Source organism: Fringilla coelebs (assembly GCF_963513975.1).
Source record: "Fringilla coelebs genome assembly, chromosome: 11".
NCBI lineage: Eukaryota > Metazoa > Chordata > Aves > Passeriformes > Fringillidae > Fringilla > Fringilla coelebs.
Genome location: NC_140037.1, coordinates 18,399,914 through 18,415,159, shown reverse-complemented (window position 1 = coordinate 18,415,159; position 15,246 = coordinate 18,399,914). Strand labels below are relative to the sequence as shown.

The 15,246-nt window shown below is 56.3% G+C and overlaps 1 protein-coding gene across 5 annotated transcripts in view; it reads right to left on the bottom strand.

Annotated features, from left to right (window-relative positions):
- Positions 1-9,035: 9,035 nt before the first annotated feature.
- STARD8 (StAR related lipid transfer domain containing 8) overlaps positions 9,036-15,246 on the bottom strand; it is a 40,632-nt gene continuing 34,421 nt past the window's right edge. For all 5 annotated transcript variants that reach the window (XM_084212825.1, XM_084212827.1, XM_084212826.1 and 2 more), the window contains 10 exons: positions 13,806-15,172; positions 13,003-13,176; positions 12,376-12,535; positions 11,924-12,122; positions 11,595-11,805; positions 11,323-11,437; positions 10,818-11,033; positions 10,387-10,604; positions 9,624-9,800; positions 9,036-9,516 (listed from right to left, as the gene is read on the bottom strand). In XM_084212825.1, coding sequence (XP_084068951.1) covers positions 9,399-9,516; positions 9,624-9,800; positions 10,387-10,604; positions 10,818-11,033; positions 11,323-11,437; positions 11,595-11,805; positions 11,924-12,122; positions 12,376-12,535; positions 13,003-13,176; positions 13,806-15,172 — 2,955 coding nt within the window. In that variant the 3' untranslated portion in view covers positions 9,036-9,398. The remainder of the gene's footprint in view (positions 9,517-9,623; positions 9,801-10,386; positions 10,605-10,817; positions 11,034-11,322; positions 11,438-11,594; positions 11,806-11,923; positions 12,123-12,375; positions 12,536-13,002; positions 13,177-13,805; positions 15,173-15,246) is intronic.

Sequence of the window (15,246 nt, the reverse complement as noted above, 5' to 3'; positions counted from 1 at the left end):
CTCCGAGGAAAGCAGAAGGGGAAAGCTCCAGGTACCACAGGAGCCAACCCAGCCGGGGGGATGCAGGAGCTGGTGAAGGGGTGGGGGGCTCAGGAAGGTCTGACCTCTGTCACCCCCAGCAAAGGCCCCCTCAGAGATGCCAGAGCTCCGCCCTGGTCCTGTAGGGACCTGTCCCCACCCTGCCCATGGCTGGGGCTGTGGGTGGTGCTGCTGGGCTGGATGAACTGGGAGGGAGGGCTGCAGGCTCTGCCAGCCCAAAGCATCCCAGGGAGCAGGAGGAGGAGGAGGTTGAGGGCACCCTCCTCCTCTCTCGAGCTGTCCACCTCCACAGCAGCTGTTCCCAAAGGGTTCTTGTTCCTTGGTGCCAGTGCACTCACAAAATGTGAGCAGAGCATCTCTTTACAGAAGTTTTCCAGGTCACAGGTGTCTGGGGCTTTGGGAAAATGACTCCGTGGTGGGGTGACATCCAAGAGTTCTCACACTGAAAGGGAGCTGCATTGGGACAAACACTTCTTTGCATATTCATTAATTATGATTTACAGGCTAATCCTGAGCCCCTCCCTGTGCCGTGACAGCCTCAGCACCCACCCAAACTTGAATCACCTTTTTCCCCTGCAGACTCTGGCTTAGACCACCCACGGGACTGCCAAGGCCTCCTCCTACCTCTGCCCTCAGTGTCTCAGGGGAACCACCTCCCTCTGAGAGTCACCCAAGGGTGTGGAAAGCAGCTGGGAGCAAACCCCTGCTCTGAGCATTCCTGTACATGGGGGGGCTCAAACTCCAACCATGGTCCAGCCAGAGCTGGTCCCTGCTCTGCAGTGTCTCTGCCACACTCTTCCCCACTCCTTCTTCCCATGCTTGTGTTCTGGCAGGTTTTCCTCCTCTTCTCCATCCAGTCACTCCAGATCTCTTCCTCAGCCCCTGTAGAGGTGCAAGAAGGTCTCTTTGCACAGGCACAGTGATGCCTTGTCACCACATTTTTCTTCACAGAGAAAAGCAAGGCACAATTCTTCCCAAGAATATTTCTGGGTTTCACATTCTCTGAACCTCAGAGAAAAAAAAAAAAATCCACTTCTTATCTCATTTACTGCTCCTGTGTTGTTCACAAGTGGAATGCATCGTGGAAGATTGTTTACCTGAAGGGAATTGATAATTGGATTCTGGTGTGAGTGTTTTGATTCACTGACCAATTGGATCCAGGTGTGTGTGTGTGTGTCGGGACTGTCGGCTGACAGTCACGAGATTCTGTGCAGTGGAGTGCTTGGCAGATTCAGTTTAGATGTAATGGAATATAGTATAGAATAATATAGTATAATAAAGTAATTAATTAGTCTTCTGATAAGATGGAGTCTTCCTCATCATTTCTCCCTTCGTCGGGGCATTCCCTGCAAAGACAATAAGGCCTCGTCTTCCTCCTGTCCTCCACATGGGTCCCTGATCCACATTCCCACTCCCAGCCCAGTATTTAGCTGTGCCATCTGTCCACAAATCCCTCAGGCACTGCCTGCAGCAGGAGCATCATTCCAGGGCTGGTGAAAACTCCCAGAGGCTGCTGGGCAGAGGGTTCCTACCCTGACTCCTTGGGAACCCTCTGCCTTTGCTCTGGAAAAGCTCTTGGGCAATCCCAACACCATGGAGGTTAATCCAGCTTCTTGTGCATGAAAACCAAGCCAGAAGAAGGGATATGTCAGCTCTTCAAGCTGCAAGAGATCACAAACCCAGCGGACCAAGGGTTCACCGCTCAGAGCAGTGATATTTTATTCAGAACTGATTTGCAGATCTTTGCCATCACAGCAATGCTGAAATGACTTTGGTTTCCAACAATGGCAAAAGCAGGCTTGGGTGGGATGGGAGGGAGCTCATCCTCTCTGGCAGCTCAGCTCCCTCAGCATTTCGCAGTAGAGGAGGGAACAATTCTGCAAGCCATGAGCTGAAAAGTGACATTACGCCCTCCTTCGTTTTCTCATGCATCAGCTCACATTTTCGCCTTCCCCAGTTCCTGGAAGGCTCTCTTTGTATTTAACTTCCAGGAACATGTGAGCCCCACCGTGCTGTGAGTTCCTCGGCAGCAGAGGCAGCTGAGCAGGATAATCCATGGGAAGCTGCTGAGCCTGGTGCTGGCCCTCGGCCCTCGGTGTCCCTGGGTGTGGGGACACGAATGGGCTCTCCATAGAGGGCAGGGCCTGAGCACACCCTGACCCCCGGGGGCTCCTCCCGCGTCAGCCCTGGCAGCTCCCCCATCCCAGGGATTTTGTTCAATCCAGGTGCACTTTTTATTGGATTTTGTTAAATTAAACATGTGATCCCATTTTATCTGACCCGGCTCTGAAGTCTCCCAGGCCCAGGAAAACTCTGCTGCCTCAGCCTTTCATTTCCATGTTTATTTACTGCCTTTCAGATCGCCTGGGCTGCACGGTGCAGCCTCTGATGAATAAATAACCGGTGCCCTTCCAGGCCAGATTGATTAGATGGATTTAATTAACGAGCCCAGCTCCCCTTGAGGACTATCCCAACTAAAATACTGGAACCAGCTAGTGTGTTACAGCGCCAGGACCTATTGATTTACGGGAATATGAACAAGGGATCATTTAGTGACTTCATCGATGCCATAACAAGAGGCTGCGAGGGGTTGGGTCACAGCTGGTTCATGATGGGGAGATTGTTCCCTCCCACTGCTCGGCCAAGTAGTGCCTGCAAACATCCATCCATCCATCCATCCATCCATCCATCCATCCATCCATCCATCCATCCATCCATCCATCCATCCCCCCCAGCCCGGCTGGACCTGTGTGCCCAGGGGAACAGAGACCCGGAGCAGCCGACTCGGACTCAGTGGGATTGAGCCCACACGGGCGCTGGAAACACAGGGAAAAAAGGCAAAATCCTCAGGAGAGCACAGCAGGGGTTTCTCCACACCAAGGTGAAACCTGGAGCTTTGCCGGGAAGGGGGAGGAGAGCAGGAACATAGAACCCACGCTGGGCTGGGGTGGAGGGAGCTGTGCTGTGCTGGGGGAGCAGCCAGCACCAGCCTGAGCACCCGTGTGCCCAGGACCATCCCTCTAAAGGGGACAGGTGTGTGACAGGGCGCCGAGCCCAGCTGTCCCCTCCGCACTCCATGGCAGACGGCAGCTCCCGCACAGACTCACCCCGCAGCACCCTGGAGAAGGTGCCGCATGGGTTTATTAATTAGTCCATTAAATTATCTCAGAAGTAATTGAGACCCACGTGTTCCCGCTGCAGGTCCCTCCCTGCCAGCAGTGGCATGGGCAGGAGCCGTGACACGGGACCGGATAATGAGCTGCCGTGGGGAGCATCCAGTGCCACCTGCCCTGTCCCTGTCCCCGTGTCGCCTGCCCTGTCCCTGTCCCCCCGCCGCCTGCCACGGGCGGCTGCCAGGCTCGTCGCGGTGACAATCGTCAGGTTTTAATTAGTCTCCAACACGACTCCTGTCACAAACACTCTGCTGGGGGTTGTTTGTTTTAATTTGATCAGGGACAGGCACAGAGAGGGGGAAGAAGGAAGGTAATTAAATTTGACTAAAAATCTTGGAATGCTATTAAAGCGGATGTCCTCATTTGCATAATCCGCTCCCCGCGGCGCCCTAAACTGCCACCAGTTTGTTGTGACTTTCCCGAGGTGTTCCACAGCAGCCGGATGGGGATGACCGAGTCCCAACCGAGGGACGGGGGAACACCGGGGTGTCCTGCTGGGGGCAGGACACCAGGGGCACGGTGACAAGGCAAATACAGCCAGCTGTGCCTCCAGATCCCAGCCTCGGGAATGATCCCGGAGCTGCGGTGCAGGCCCCTGCACAAGGCCAGCCAAGCAGGAGGTGGTGTAGGGTCAGAGCACGTGTCTCTCCTCATTTTGTAGCCTTACACAACAACTTCTGCCCTTTGGTGCTTCTCTTTCCCTACTTGTGTTTCCCTGTTTAACATGGAGAAAATGGTGCTCCCTGCTTGGCTGTCCATAGAGCAATTACCTGTAATTATTTCTGCTCATTGGCAAGCTGTTACTAATGATGTTTGCTAAAGGTTTGATTATTATTGCAAATGCTGCTTCTACATCTGGAGTTGGGGCTGGGATGCTGGGGCAGTTTCTAAGAAAAGCAGGTTTTCCAGGGAGGGGCTGTGCTTTATGGAGATATCTCAGTTGGAACCAGAGATTGTGATGCTGTTGGGGTGGGGTTTGTTTGGCTGGGGAGGTTTTTGTTATCTTGATAAAATAACAGATGTGATAAACTCACACCAGGTTACAAACAGGAGTTTGATGAGAGACAGTAAAATCCTGCATAGTTTGGGAAGAAACATGAAATGCCACCAGCTCCTGGCAGAGCTACAGAGGCAGCAGCACCTTTGGGGGAACACCCAGGGTGGAACTACCTTTCCTAGAGGCACTGAGGGAACAGTGCAAGCAGGGCAGGGCAACAGGGGCCCTCACCTGCCAGCTGTCCCACAGCACACAACTTCAGCAGGTGATGTGATGTGCTCCTGCCCTAGAAAGCCTCTCATAGCCCCCAGCAGAAACAGGATGTCACGAGAATGATTGGCACTTAGGAGAAGGAGCATGGGCATGCCCTCAGAGTGCCTCGATGCTGCCCCAGCTCCAGCTGCAGCAGCACTGAGGATGGACCAGCTGGGGGAGGACGGGATCCCCTCCTGACATCTGCAACCACAGTAAGGGATCTGCAGGGTGTCATCATTCCAGTTAAAAACCATGGGACTGACACAGTGACTGTCACTAAAAGGAGAGCTGGAGCACCCTCTGGGCACCTTGCCCAAATATCCTTCCATCCTGTTTTGTAGCTGTGTCACTAAACCATCCCTGCTTCTAGGAAAGACCTGGTTTCCTGCTTCCTTCAGCACCTGGGTCTTCCCCTTGCCATGAGGACTGTCTGACTTCACTAACCTACAGGACCTGGTCAGATTTGTGCAATCTGTTTCCAGCATGATTCTGCCTATGCTCCTTTTTAAACTTTCAAAGTCCCAGTTACAGCACTGTTTTCTCCCACTTGCCCACTTCTATCTCTTTTCTGCCTGAAGGATCTTCTGCACCTGAGGACAGAAGAGGAATGCAGTGCCCAAGGAAGTGCCTTGGGCTGGGAGCTACAGATGGATGTGTGTTCTGAAACGGGCTGATCACTCAGGATTCCTGCTGGGACCACTCACCATCCCACAAGTCTCATGGCAGGCTCTTCTCCAAGCTGGGTGTGTGATGCCAAGAGGAGCTGTGTCTGTCAGGGTGCCAGTGCAGGGCTGGCAGGGCCAGGAGCACAGCACGGATTCCCAGCTCTTTCTTTTATGTAAAGATGAATGGTTTTGTCCCAAATCTCTGTCATTGGAGTCAGGCAGGGAGGATGCCTGAATTCCCATCTTGTCTATGACCAGACAATGTCCGTTCTGCAGGAATGCTGAAATCAGAGTGCCTGTTTGTGTGACTGCCAGGCCAGGCAGGTGGCGTGGTCTTCATCCACAGACAGGGAAAAAGCTGCAGGGAAGCCAGGCCTGAGTGAGAACTGAGGGCTCATCCCGGTGGCAAACAAAGCAAAAGGAAAAGCTGGCTTGGGTTGCTCAAACACAAAGTTGTCCCAGTGGGAAGGGGCCTGCACTGCCGTGCTGGAGTGGGGGCTGCCTGGGACACGAGTGCAGAGCTGTGCCATGGAGGTCACACCTTTGCAGTCCCAGGATATAAATCTATGCCATGAGGTTGCACAAGCCTTCCCCAAGCCCCTCAGGGTCTGTATTGTAATATTTGCTGGGCTGCACGACCCAGAGGCTGAACCCGTGGTGGGAGGTGTCCAACAGCCCTACATCATCCCAGGCTTGGGAGGAGATGCAATCCCAGGAGCTGGACCAGGACTGCTGCCAAAGGGTGGGAAATTCTTGAACCACGAACAAAGCTCATGTTGAGAAATACAACCAGAGTGTAAAGATGCTGTGACAGCCGGGGTTGGGTGACTGGACTGGGCATCACTTGTTTCTCCTAGTTTTATTTCTCTTCATTAGCATTAAATTTTTTTGTATTAATTACTAAGCGGTTCTTATCTCAACCCACAAAGTTTCCCTTTTCTTTCCCATTCTCATCCTTATATGGGGGGTGGTGGGAGGGAGTGGCTGTGGTGCTGAGCTACTGCCTGGGGTTAAAAAGTGCAGGAAGAGAAACCAGTTCATTCCTATCCCCTGAGAAAGTTATTGCAGCCCAGTGGAAGCCCCCCATCATGGAGATACTGCTTAAATCCCCTGGGACAAGAGGGTCTCTCCTGGCTGGGGCTGATTTAAGGCAAGGGGAGCATTCTGCCCCTGAAGACAGAGAAGCTGCAGAGCCACAGGGGCCCTGTCCTGGCACAGGTGTGGTACAGAGTGAGGTGAATTTCAGAAGGGTGGGTGGGGGTGGGTGGGGGAAGGTAGGTGCTGGGTAGGTGGGGGGGTGGGACAGGTAGACTCCACCACCAGGTGCTACCTGTGCACTGAGAGCTGTAGTTGAGCCTTTAAAGATCCTTCTGCCAGGGCTGAGGTAACAGCCCAAGGATCCCAGGGATGGGAAAATGGTCAGGCTGGGCAAGCATCACTCCTGTGCTGGGGATAGCCCACACAGCCAGCTGGGATGGCTGCAGCTTCTCTTTGGAAGGAGAGAATCATTATTAATTTTCCCCAGATGCACATTTTCAAGTACCTGTAATGAAAGACAACTGTGCATGTTCCTCACTGTAATTGGGCTGTTTGCACTCTAAATACAGCACAGCTTCTACCTGACTGGCTAATAAGGAATGATTTCCTCTCCTTTTATCTCTAATTAAGCAAAACTGAGCCTGGCATTGCTGCTCTGCAATCATTTCCCAATGCAGGGGTTTGTTAAGTTGTAGGGATTGGCTTTTATAAGGTTTGAAAAGATTAATCTGTAATAATGTGTAGGGAGAAAACATAAATCTCTGTTAATGAAACTTGGAGGATTTCAGTAAGAAATTGATTTTACATGTTAGTGTCTGCAAAGCAGGGATTGGAGGAAAACCGTTTGGACTGATCAGCTGATGGGGGTGAGAGGGGAGCTGGATTTGGGAGTTTGGCTGGGGTGAGCCAAAAAGCCCTGGGATCGCTCCAGCTAGCTTTGCAGAGGCTTTGGGGTATTATTTAGTGTTTGCACCCAGCACAGCATTGTGCAGGGGATGGGGAACCTCTTCATTCAATCCACTGGGGACTTGGGACCTGGGGATGGGGACAATGTGAGGCAGGACAGGGGTCCCTGTGGGAGTGGGGGTCCCTGAGAGCTCACACCCCTCCAGGAGTGGATGCCTGGGTGGGTCTGTGGAGTGCTGCCATCCTGCTGGGACCCTGGAAGGAAAGACGCCAGCTTGGCCTCCATCCCAGGATGGGGAGGGTACCCTCTCCATGCCAGTGCTGGAGCCCTGGCCATGGGGGGATTTGGGATGAGCCAGGGCTGCCCCAATACCTCTGCCCATCAGTGCTAAAAGCCAGAGCAGTCCTGCTGCTGCCAATCCCAAGCTCAGAGAGGGATTCCTTCCTCTCCAGGCTTTAACCTTGCAGCCTTCATCACCGTCATCTTCATCTACTCCAGCATATTCCACCCCATTCCCATCACTACTTCCAAAGCAGCAGCCAGACATGTCTGCTCCAGGGAATTCAACAGCATAATGTGGTTCTCCTTCATCAGCATCACTGATGCTGGATGCTCATCTTCCTCCTCAAGGTGCTCTCCCTGCTGCAGGTGGCAATGCCAGGAGAGCCCCAAACCCCAGCAAGGCCCTGGAGCACAGCTGGATGTGGAAAATGCTGGGTTTGAGTCTCTTCACCCACCAAGGGGCTGCCCCAAGGCCACACAAGGCCACACTGTGCTGCTCCAGTGCTGGAGAAGCCCTGAACATGGAGGTTTCCTCATCAGCCAGCGGACCTTGTTAGTACTTTATTAATTGCACGGATGGGAAGAGCAGCCCCAATCCAAGTCAAACAACTGCTGCACTTTCATATGATACAAAACAAAAGTCCCTTAAATACAAAATACCAGCTCTAAGTGAGCATCACCTGATGCTGAGCTCTGACACCAGAGTTATATATTAATATTCCACCTGTACAAGTATTTATAGATAGAAAAAAAAAAGAAACACTTTAAAAAAATATCAGGAGAAAATTCACTCCCCCACATGTTAGTTATATTTTTATATATATATAAAATACATATATATAAAAACACAGACTAGAGGCTGACTTGTGCTTTTCTTTTCACCAAAAGACAGTTATGGCCAAACTGACACTGGGAGTCCCCAGCTCATGGGTCGTGTTGCCTTCCAGTTGGAACGACGTCTGGGAATTTGGGTCCCTGCCTGAATGGAGAAACCAGGTCATCTCCTGGGTGCTGACAGCTGCAGTGAACAGCTCCTTCATGAAGGGAAGGAAGGGGTGGAAAGGGGAACAAATGTCTCTGCAGGGAGTAGGTGGGCATGGGCCATGTGTAGCTGCCCAAAGAGGGGTGAATCCCAAACAACTGCCCCTCCTGCCATCCCTCCTCCCTCTCCAGGTATGGCACTCCACACTGAGGGCAGGACAAAGGAGGGAGCTGGTCTGGGGAGTCTCTCCCCACCTCAATGCCTCTTTCCAGGCATTGCCCCTTCCCACCCAGGCACAGCTTTTCCAGGGCTCCAGCAGTGTTCTGCCCCATGCAAATAATGGGTTGGCTGGTTGAGGATGCCCATGGCTTAGAACATGGTCCATCCACCCCTCCTCTCAGTGACACCCAGTGCAGAGAGAGGGCCTTTAGCCAAGGAAGAGCAAGGCACGGGAGTACAGGACTGCTTCTTCCATGCATTCAGCACCAATGCTGCAACAGGTTCCATCTGCCCCTCGACAGGGGCTGGCACCTATCTATCTATAGGCAGCCCCCTCCTCCCAGAACAGCAGCCTCTTCCAGTACCACACAATGACTCCCTGGCTGTCCCCACCGAGTGACACCACACACACAGTCCCCCCCTCGCTGCCCACCCTCCACTTCCCACCCCCGCACTGCGACCTGCGGACACGGCCCCATTTTCCCCACTCGCTCCTCCCGCCTCACTCCACGCTCCTTCACCCCTGCTGTTGCTCCTGGCTTGTGTGAGGGCCCCACCTCCTGCCACAGGCTGCATTCAGGGGTGACCCCATGGCCACTCTTTCCCTCTGCTCCCCCACTTCTCCTGTGGGACACCACAGCTTCCCCTCTGTGGCCACCCTGCCCCGCAGCACCTGGGCTGTGGCACGGGACTGCCCAGCCCGGGGTGAAAGGACCTTTATAAATATGTGCCTCTGTCCCCCTCCACGGGCACTGCACCACACCGTGCCTCCTGCTGAGAGCCCCAGTCCGGATCCCATGGCAAGTCCACGTCTGAAAGGACAGAGAATCTTCCTGGTGCCTCAAATCTTTGTCTCGGGGCCGACGGGACTCAGGGCTGGGAAAGAGTCTCGGATCCTTGCCAGTTCCATGGCACAGAGGTGGCCAAAGACCCTGTTATACCACTCGGGAGACCGACCCCTGGAGAAGAGAAGAGGCAGAGGGGGTGAGTGGGCAGGAGAGACCCTGGCAATACCATGGAGCAGCAAATCCTGCTGCTCCACGCCCTCCCCAGAGGGTCCCGTTACCTGAGGTCAGCCCTGCAGATGTGGGTCACCCGGGAGCGGCCCATGGCGCCGGGCTCGATGAGGTACTGGGACGTCAGCACGATGGCCTTGACACCTCCCTCCACTGGCACCTTGTCGTGCTCCACCGAGAGGGAGCTGAGCAGGCAGGCTCCCCGCGGCAGGTCCGTGCGCCAGCGCCTGCGACAGAGCAGCGGTCACAGCGTGCCCAGCACGGGATCAGACTGTGGGAGCCCACAGCCCAGGAAGAGGAGATGGGGCTGGAGCAGAGGGTGTAGGACCGTGTCTCGGGGGCTGTTTGGGTGCACTCTGGCTAGCTACTGACACTAGCCCACACGGTCTTACACAGACAAAAGCAAAAGATCGAAAGTGCTCTTTTCCACGTGGGGACGGATGTCCTCTGTTTATTGACTTGCTAGGAGACACCTCAGACTCTGGTGACTCCCCAGGTGAGAAAAAGGGCGTGGCCTGATGGCGGGAGACTTTTATACCCAGGGGAAATTGGGGGCAGAGGAGGAGGAGGAGCACAACCAAGGGGATACCAGTCAGGAGTGACAAGGAGAGGGGTAACCCAGGAAGAGACCACCAGGGGATACTGGGGTGGGTGAGAGAAAGACCATGTGATGGGGGAAGAACAAACCACGTGATATAACATCAACTATTCAGTGCAATATAAAGACCACTCAGCGCAAAACAACAACTAAATAAACTATTTAGTGCAATACAACAGAGAGGATGTGCCCCACTGAGCCCAAGCCCCCCTCACCGGAGCACCATGCAGTCCCTGCGCGGGTGCGGGGCCATGCTGTCCGTCACGTAGTGGTACACCTCCATGTCCTTGTCCAGCGCCTCCACCACCCTGCTCTGCAGCAGGTCCTCGTCCCACAGGTGACGCTCCCGCAGCACCCGGTGCAGCACCGTGGCAGGAGGCGCCTCGACATCCGTGGAGACCTTCCACAGGCGCAGAGGGTGCCCGTCCCCAACCTGAGGGGATGAGGGGAGGGTCACACAAGACTGTCCCACAGGACCCCCAGTGCTAACCCCTGAGCAGCTTCACTGATGGCTCCCACTGCCATTGAGCAGCACAGTCCCATCTGCTGGCTAGTGAGGGATGGGGTGGGACCTGCTCTGGCTGCTGGAGAGGTTACCCCATACACATTTCCCTGCATGTTCTCAAGCCCCTCCACACAAATTTACCTTTTTGCAGGACAGCTCCGTGTTCAGGGGCCCTGGCGTGCTCAGCCATCCCTTGAATTTCTCTGACGACTCTTTGAGCAGGTTCTGGACACTCTGCTCAAAGTAGGAGTGTAAATCCTTGCTCTCCCCCTGGCACACCAAGTCAGCCAGGGGGTGGGGATAAGCATCTGCAGCCATATAGGAGCTGCTCAGCTGCAGCAAGATGTCATGGGAGACCTGCAAGCCAAAAGCACACAGATGTTCAGTGAGGTAGAGAGATGTGTGGGGACTTTGTGAGTGGTTCTGGACACACAGAGAACTGTACCTCGTCCCCCAGGGAGTGGGGGACATACAGCCTGCACCATCTCCTGCCCCAGGACATAGCTGGGCTTGGCTCCAGGGTGAATGGCCGGTGGCTGCTGCCCACTGAGGGAAGGATGCCCTCAGCTTGCTCCAGGACCAGCACCTGCCAGCAAGGTCACACCTCCCACAGGCAGCGCTGGGCTGGGACACCATTGCCACCCACCTGGAAGAGCTTCTTGCAGTCACTGATCATGTGGGAGAGCCCCTGCGTGGCAGCCATGTTCTCATTGAGGTCCTTCTGGTCCGGCTTCCCCATGGTACCCCTCTTGTGTATGGCCCTGTGGGGGATCAGGTAGTGCTGGCACCAGTGGGCACCCCCTCATTTGTGTCACAGAGCAGAGCCAACAGGCCCCCATGTGTCACCATTCCCTGCCAGCCCCTCCCGCAGCAGGCAGGGAAGGAGTGCTGGGGAGCTGGGGCTCAGCCAGCCCTTACCTGGGCGATGTGCTTTCCTTCTTGGACACGTTGAGGTGGAAGATGGAGGGGGCCAGGCACACAGCCAGGTTCCCAGCTGTCATCTGGTTCTCCTCAGCCGAGGCGATGTCGCTCAGGAAGTAGAGCAGGGTCTGCAGCACCTCCCGGTTCTCGTCCGGCATGAGGATGATGGCGGCCTGCACCACCTGCAGCCGCTGCTCCTTGGACACGACTGCGGGCACGGGGCAGCGTCAGCGGGGCGTCCCCACGGCCACCACCCGTCCCCTCCATCCAAACAGAGGGACCCCTCCTCCCCAAAGACCCCGAGCTGCCCCCAGCCCGGCCCTTACACTGGTAGATCTGCAGGAAGGTGTCGGTCAGCTTGCTGGTGAAGATGGGCTCGGGCAGGTCACGGAAGTATTGCTTCAGCAGGTCGGCCACGTCGTACGCTGACTGCCCCGAGTAGTCGACGTGGTCGGGGCTGATCTCGTTCATGTGCCGGAGCGCCTGGATCCGGGACTTCACCCCGGACTTGCGGAAAATGCCAACCTGCCGGAGCAGAGCGGGGATGAGCGGGCACCGGCCTGGGTGGGCACCTGTGGAACAAAGACTCCCTCCCCAAAGGGATCATCCCTGAACCCAGAGGAGACACTGCGTGAGGGACGGCCAAGGGGATGCTGCTGGGTTCCTACAGACAATCCCACCCTCCTGCTGCAGCACACACACAAGAGGTAAACAAAGAACCCCAAAGCTGTTTTTTCCCCCAAATCCCAGTGCTGCTCCCCAGCAGCCACATTCTCACCTGGTCCAGGCACTGGCTGCGCAGGTAGCGCATGGCCTGCTGGATGCTCTGGGGCAGGGGCTGCCCCGTCCGCTGCACGTTGACGATGGGTGGCACCCCAAAAACCATCCTGTCCCTGTAGTCAGGGACTTTACTGCGCTTCATGAACTTGGGGACAGTCCTGCAGAGTGAGACAGAGAGACATCAGTGCAATGATAGGTACCCTCAGCACCTCCCCTCACAGAGGGAGCAGGATCCTGGGAATACACACACATAAACACATTTCTGCAGTATTTGGAATACAAGCAAGGCAGCTTCCCAGCAGGAATGGCAGCAGCTTTTATTAGGCTAAAATAATTTTGATACTTGGCTATGAAAAGAAACCACTGTCCCACTCTCTTATGTTGCTGCAGCATTTTTAATGCCCCATGAACACCTGCAGCCTCCACAGTGGCAGATGATGCCAGGAGCCCTCCTGGAAGCCAGGGTGATGCCAGGAGCCTGGGTCTCAGCTCTGGCTCACACTTGCCAGAGTAGACAGCCCTTGGTTTAGCTTTTCCCCCTCCACACCCTGAAGCTGCCCAGGCTGGGGACACAGCCCGAGCTGCAGCCCGTGGGCCCCATCCTGGTCCCCTTGCCCCAGCTCACCACGTCCAGGCCTGCTTATGGGGCACAGAGTACTTCTCCATGATGGCCGTGAGCCGGAGCAGGGAGCACTTCTGGAGCAGGTTGAGCTGGGCTGATGACTGGCGGTTGATCTCCAGCGAGGCCGAGTTCAGGCTGGGCCGGTGCGAGTTCTGGAAGCTGTGCCATCGCAGCTTTCTGCGAAACACGGGACATTCCCAGCTAAGGAAACCCCCACTGCTCTCCACTCCTTCATGGTTACTGCCACACCACCCTCCAGCACAGCCAAAATGGGTGAGGAAAGCCAGAGAGCTCGGCACAAGACGTAGCTCTCCTGGCGAGAACCCCAAGGAATACTGGCACAGGGGAGGCATGTACCCGCTGCGTTTATTAACTCGTTATTAGTTAATGAAAAACCTTTTAATCGCGGGTCTGTGCAGGCAGGCAGGGCCGGCAGCGGTGGCAGTGCTGAAGCGCTGGCAGCGGTGTCCCGCGGCCACCAGAGCGCACCCGCGCCCCGCGCTGCGCTGCCCTGCCCGCACCGCGCGGCTCCGGCAGCACTCCCCTCCCTCCGCCCGCTTCTGCCTTCCGGGAAGAGGTGATCATCCAGCCCCCGAGGACGGGATCGGGCGCTGCTCCCCAGACCCACGGGCTGTGCGCACCTCCCTGCTGCAGCAGCCCCGACCCTGGGAGCGTTGATGGCCAGGCTGGACAGGGATTGGAGCAATATGGTCTAGTGGAAAGTGTCCCTGCCCATAGCGGAGGGGGTGGAACGAGATGGTCTCTGTGGTCCCTTCCCACCCAAACCACCTCGGGTTCTGTGGTACCTGCAGGGTCTTGTGAGGGATGCTCCCACCCCCGAATCCCGGCGCTCCCGTGTCTCGATTTCTTCAGCCTCGTTGAGGGAGTTCCCAGTGCTATCAAAGTCACTGGCAGACGTGCCAACATCCGACATGGACTGTTCTTCGAAATGCAGGTTGGAGGGTTCCCCTCCCGAGTCCGACTCCTCCTCATCCTCCTCTTCGTCGCCCGCTTCCTCTCCATCCAAGCCAGGCGAGACGGCTTTACACCAGAGCTCCACCTTCTGCTGCAGCCTCCGCACCTGCTGCACGATGTCGTCGAGGTTCTTGAAGTTGACCTCCCCGTCCTTGCAGAAATCCTCGCTGCTGCCGAAGTCCGGCACGTTGTCGTAGACGCTGACGCGGCTGCCCAGGGAGCTGCAGGAGCCCCGGCGCCGGCGGGCGAAGCCCCTCGGGGAGGACGAGCCCTCCACGCTGCTGCTGCTGCCGCCCCCGCCCAGCCCCACGGCCGCGCTCCCTGCGCTCCAGTGAGTCAGGGGGCTGCCGGCCAGGGGACACAAGCTCTCGATGGACAGGGATTTGGGGAAAGTGCCGGGCTTGTGGTCACAGGGGATATAAACCAGGCAATCGCCATGGCGAGCCCGGCGCTGGCACTCGGCAGCAGCCCAGGCACCGCCGGCGGCAGTGGCCGTGTCCGTGTCGTAATCCTCCAAATAAACTCCACCGCGTTTGGGGTCAGAGCTGCCCTTGGTGCCCCCGGGGCCAGGCAAGCGGTTAGTCCTGTATGATACCGAGAAGAAGTGTTTTTTGCTGTGGAAAGGGGCAGGTGTCCCTCTTTTAGAGGAGTTGGTCCTGGTGGCTTCAAGGTCCTCATCACCCTTCGGGGAGCCCCATCCTGGTGGGAGAGTGGCGCTGCTGTGCAGAGCCACCCTCCTGTCTGGGCTGGGTTTCTCCTTGTCCTTCCTCCGCAGGGACTCGATCCGCTTCAGGAAGCTTCGAGACCGTCGTTTCTTCAGCTTCTCCTTAGAGGCCTCTCCCTGGCCCGAGGGCTGCTCCGGCGCAGAACCCTCGCTCTGGCTGCAGCTGGAGGCAGTGGCAGCAGCACGGAGGGGGGACGGGGGCTCAGATGGCACGGCCACGGTGCCCAGCGTGCCGCCCGTGCCACCCACGCTGCCCACACTGCCCGTGCTGTGCAGGGACGTGGCCTCGGGGTTGGTGCTGAGGTCTGTGAGGACACTCTCATGGCTGGACACCGGGTGCATGGTGCAGCTCAGGGCCTCTGAGCCCTGGGACACGACATCGGCGGACCCCACCCGTGACCACCTTTTGCTGTCCCTCTGGTAGGACCACTGAGTGCTGATGGCAAAGTCGACTTCCTCCTCAGAGTCTTCATCCTGTGGGCAGTTGAGAACAGGGTTGGAGCCAAGGAGGGTCAGTACATCACCCCACCTCAGAGGGGCACGGCCAC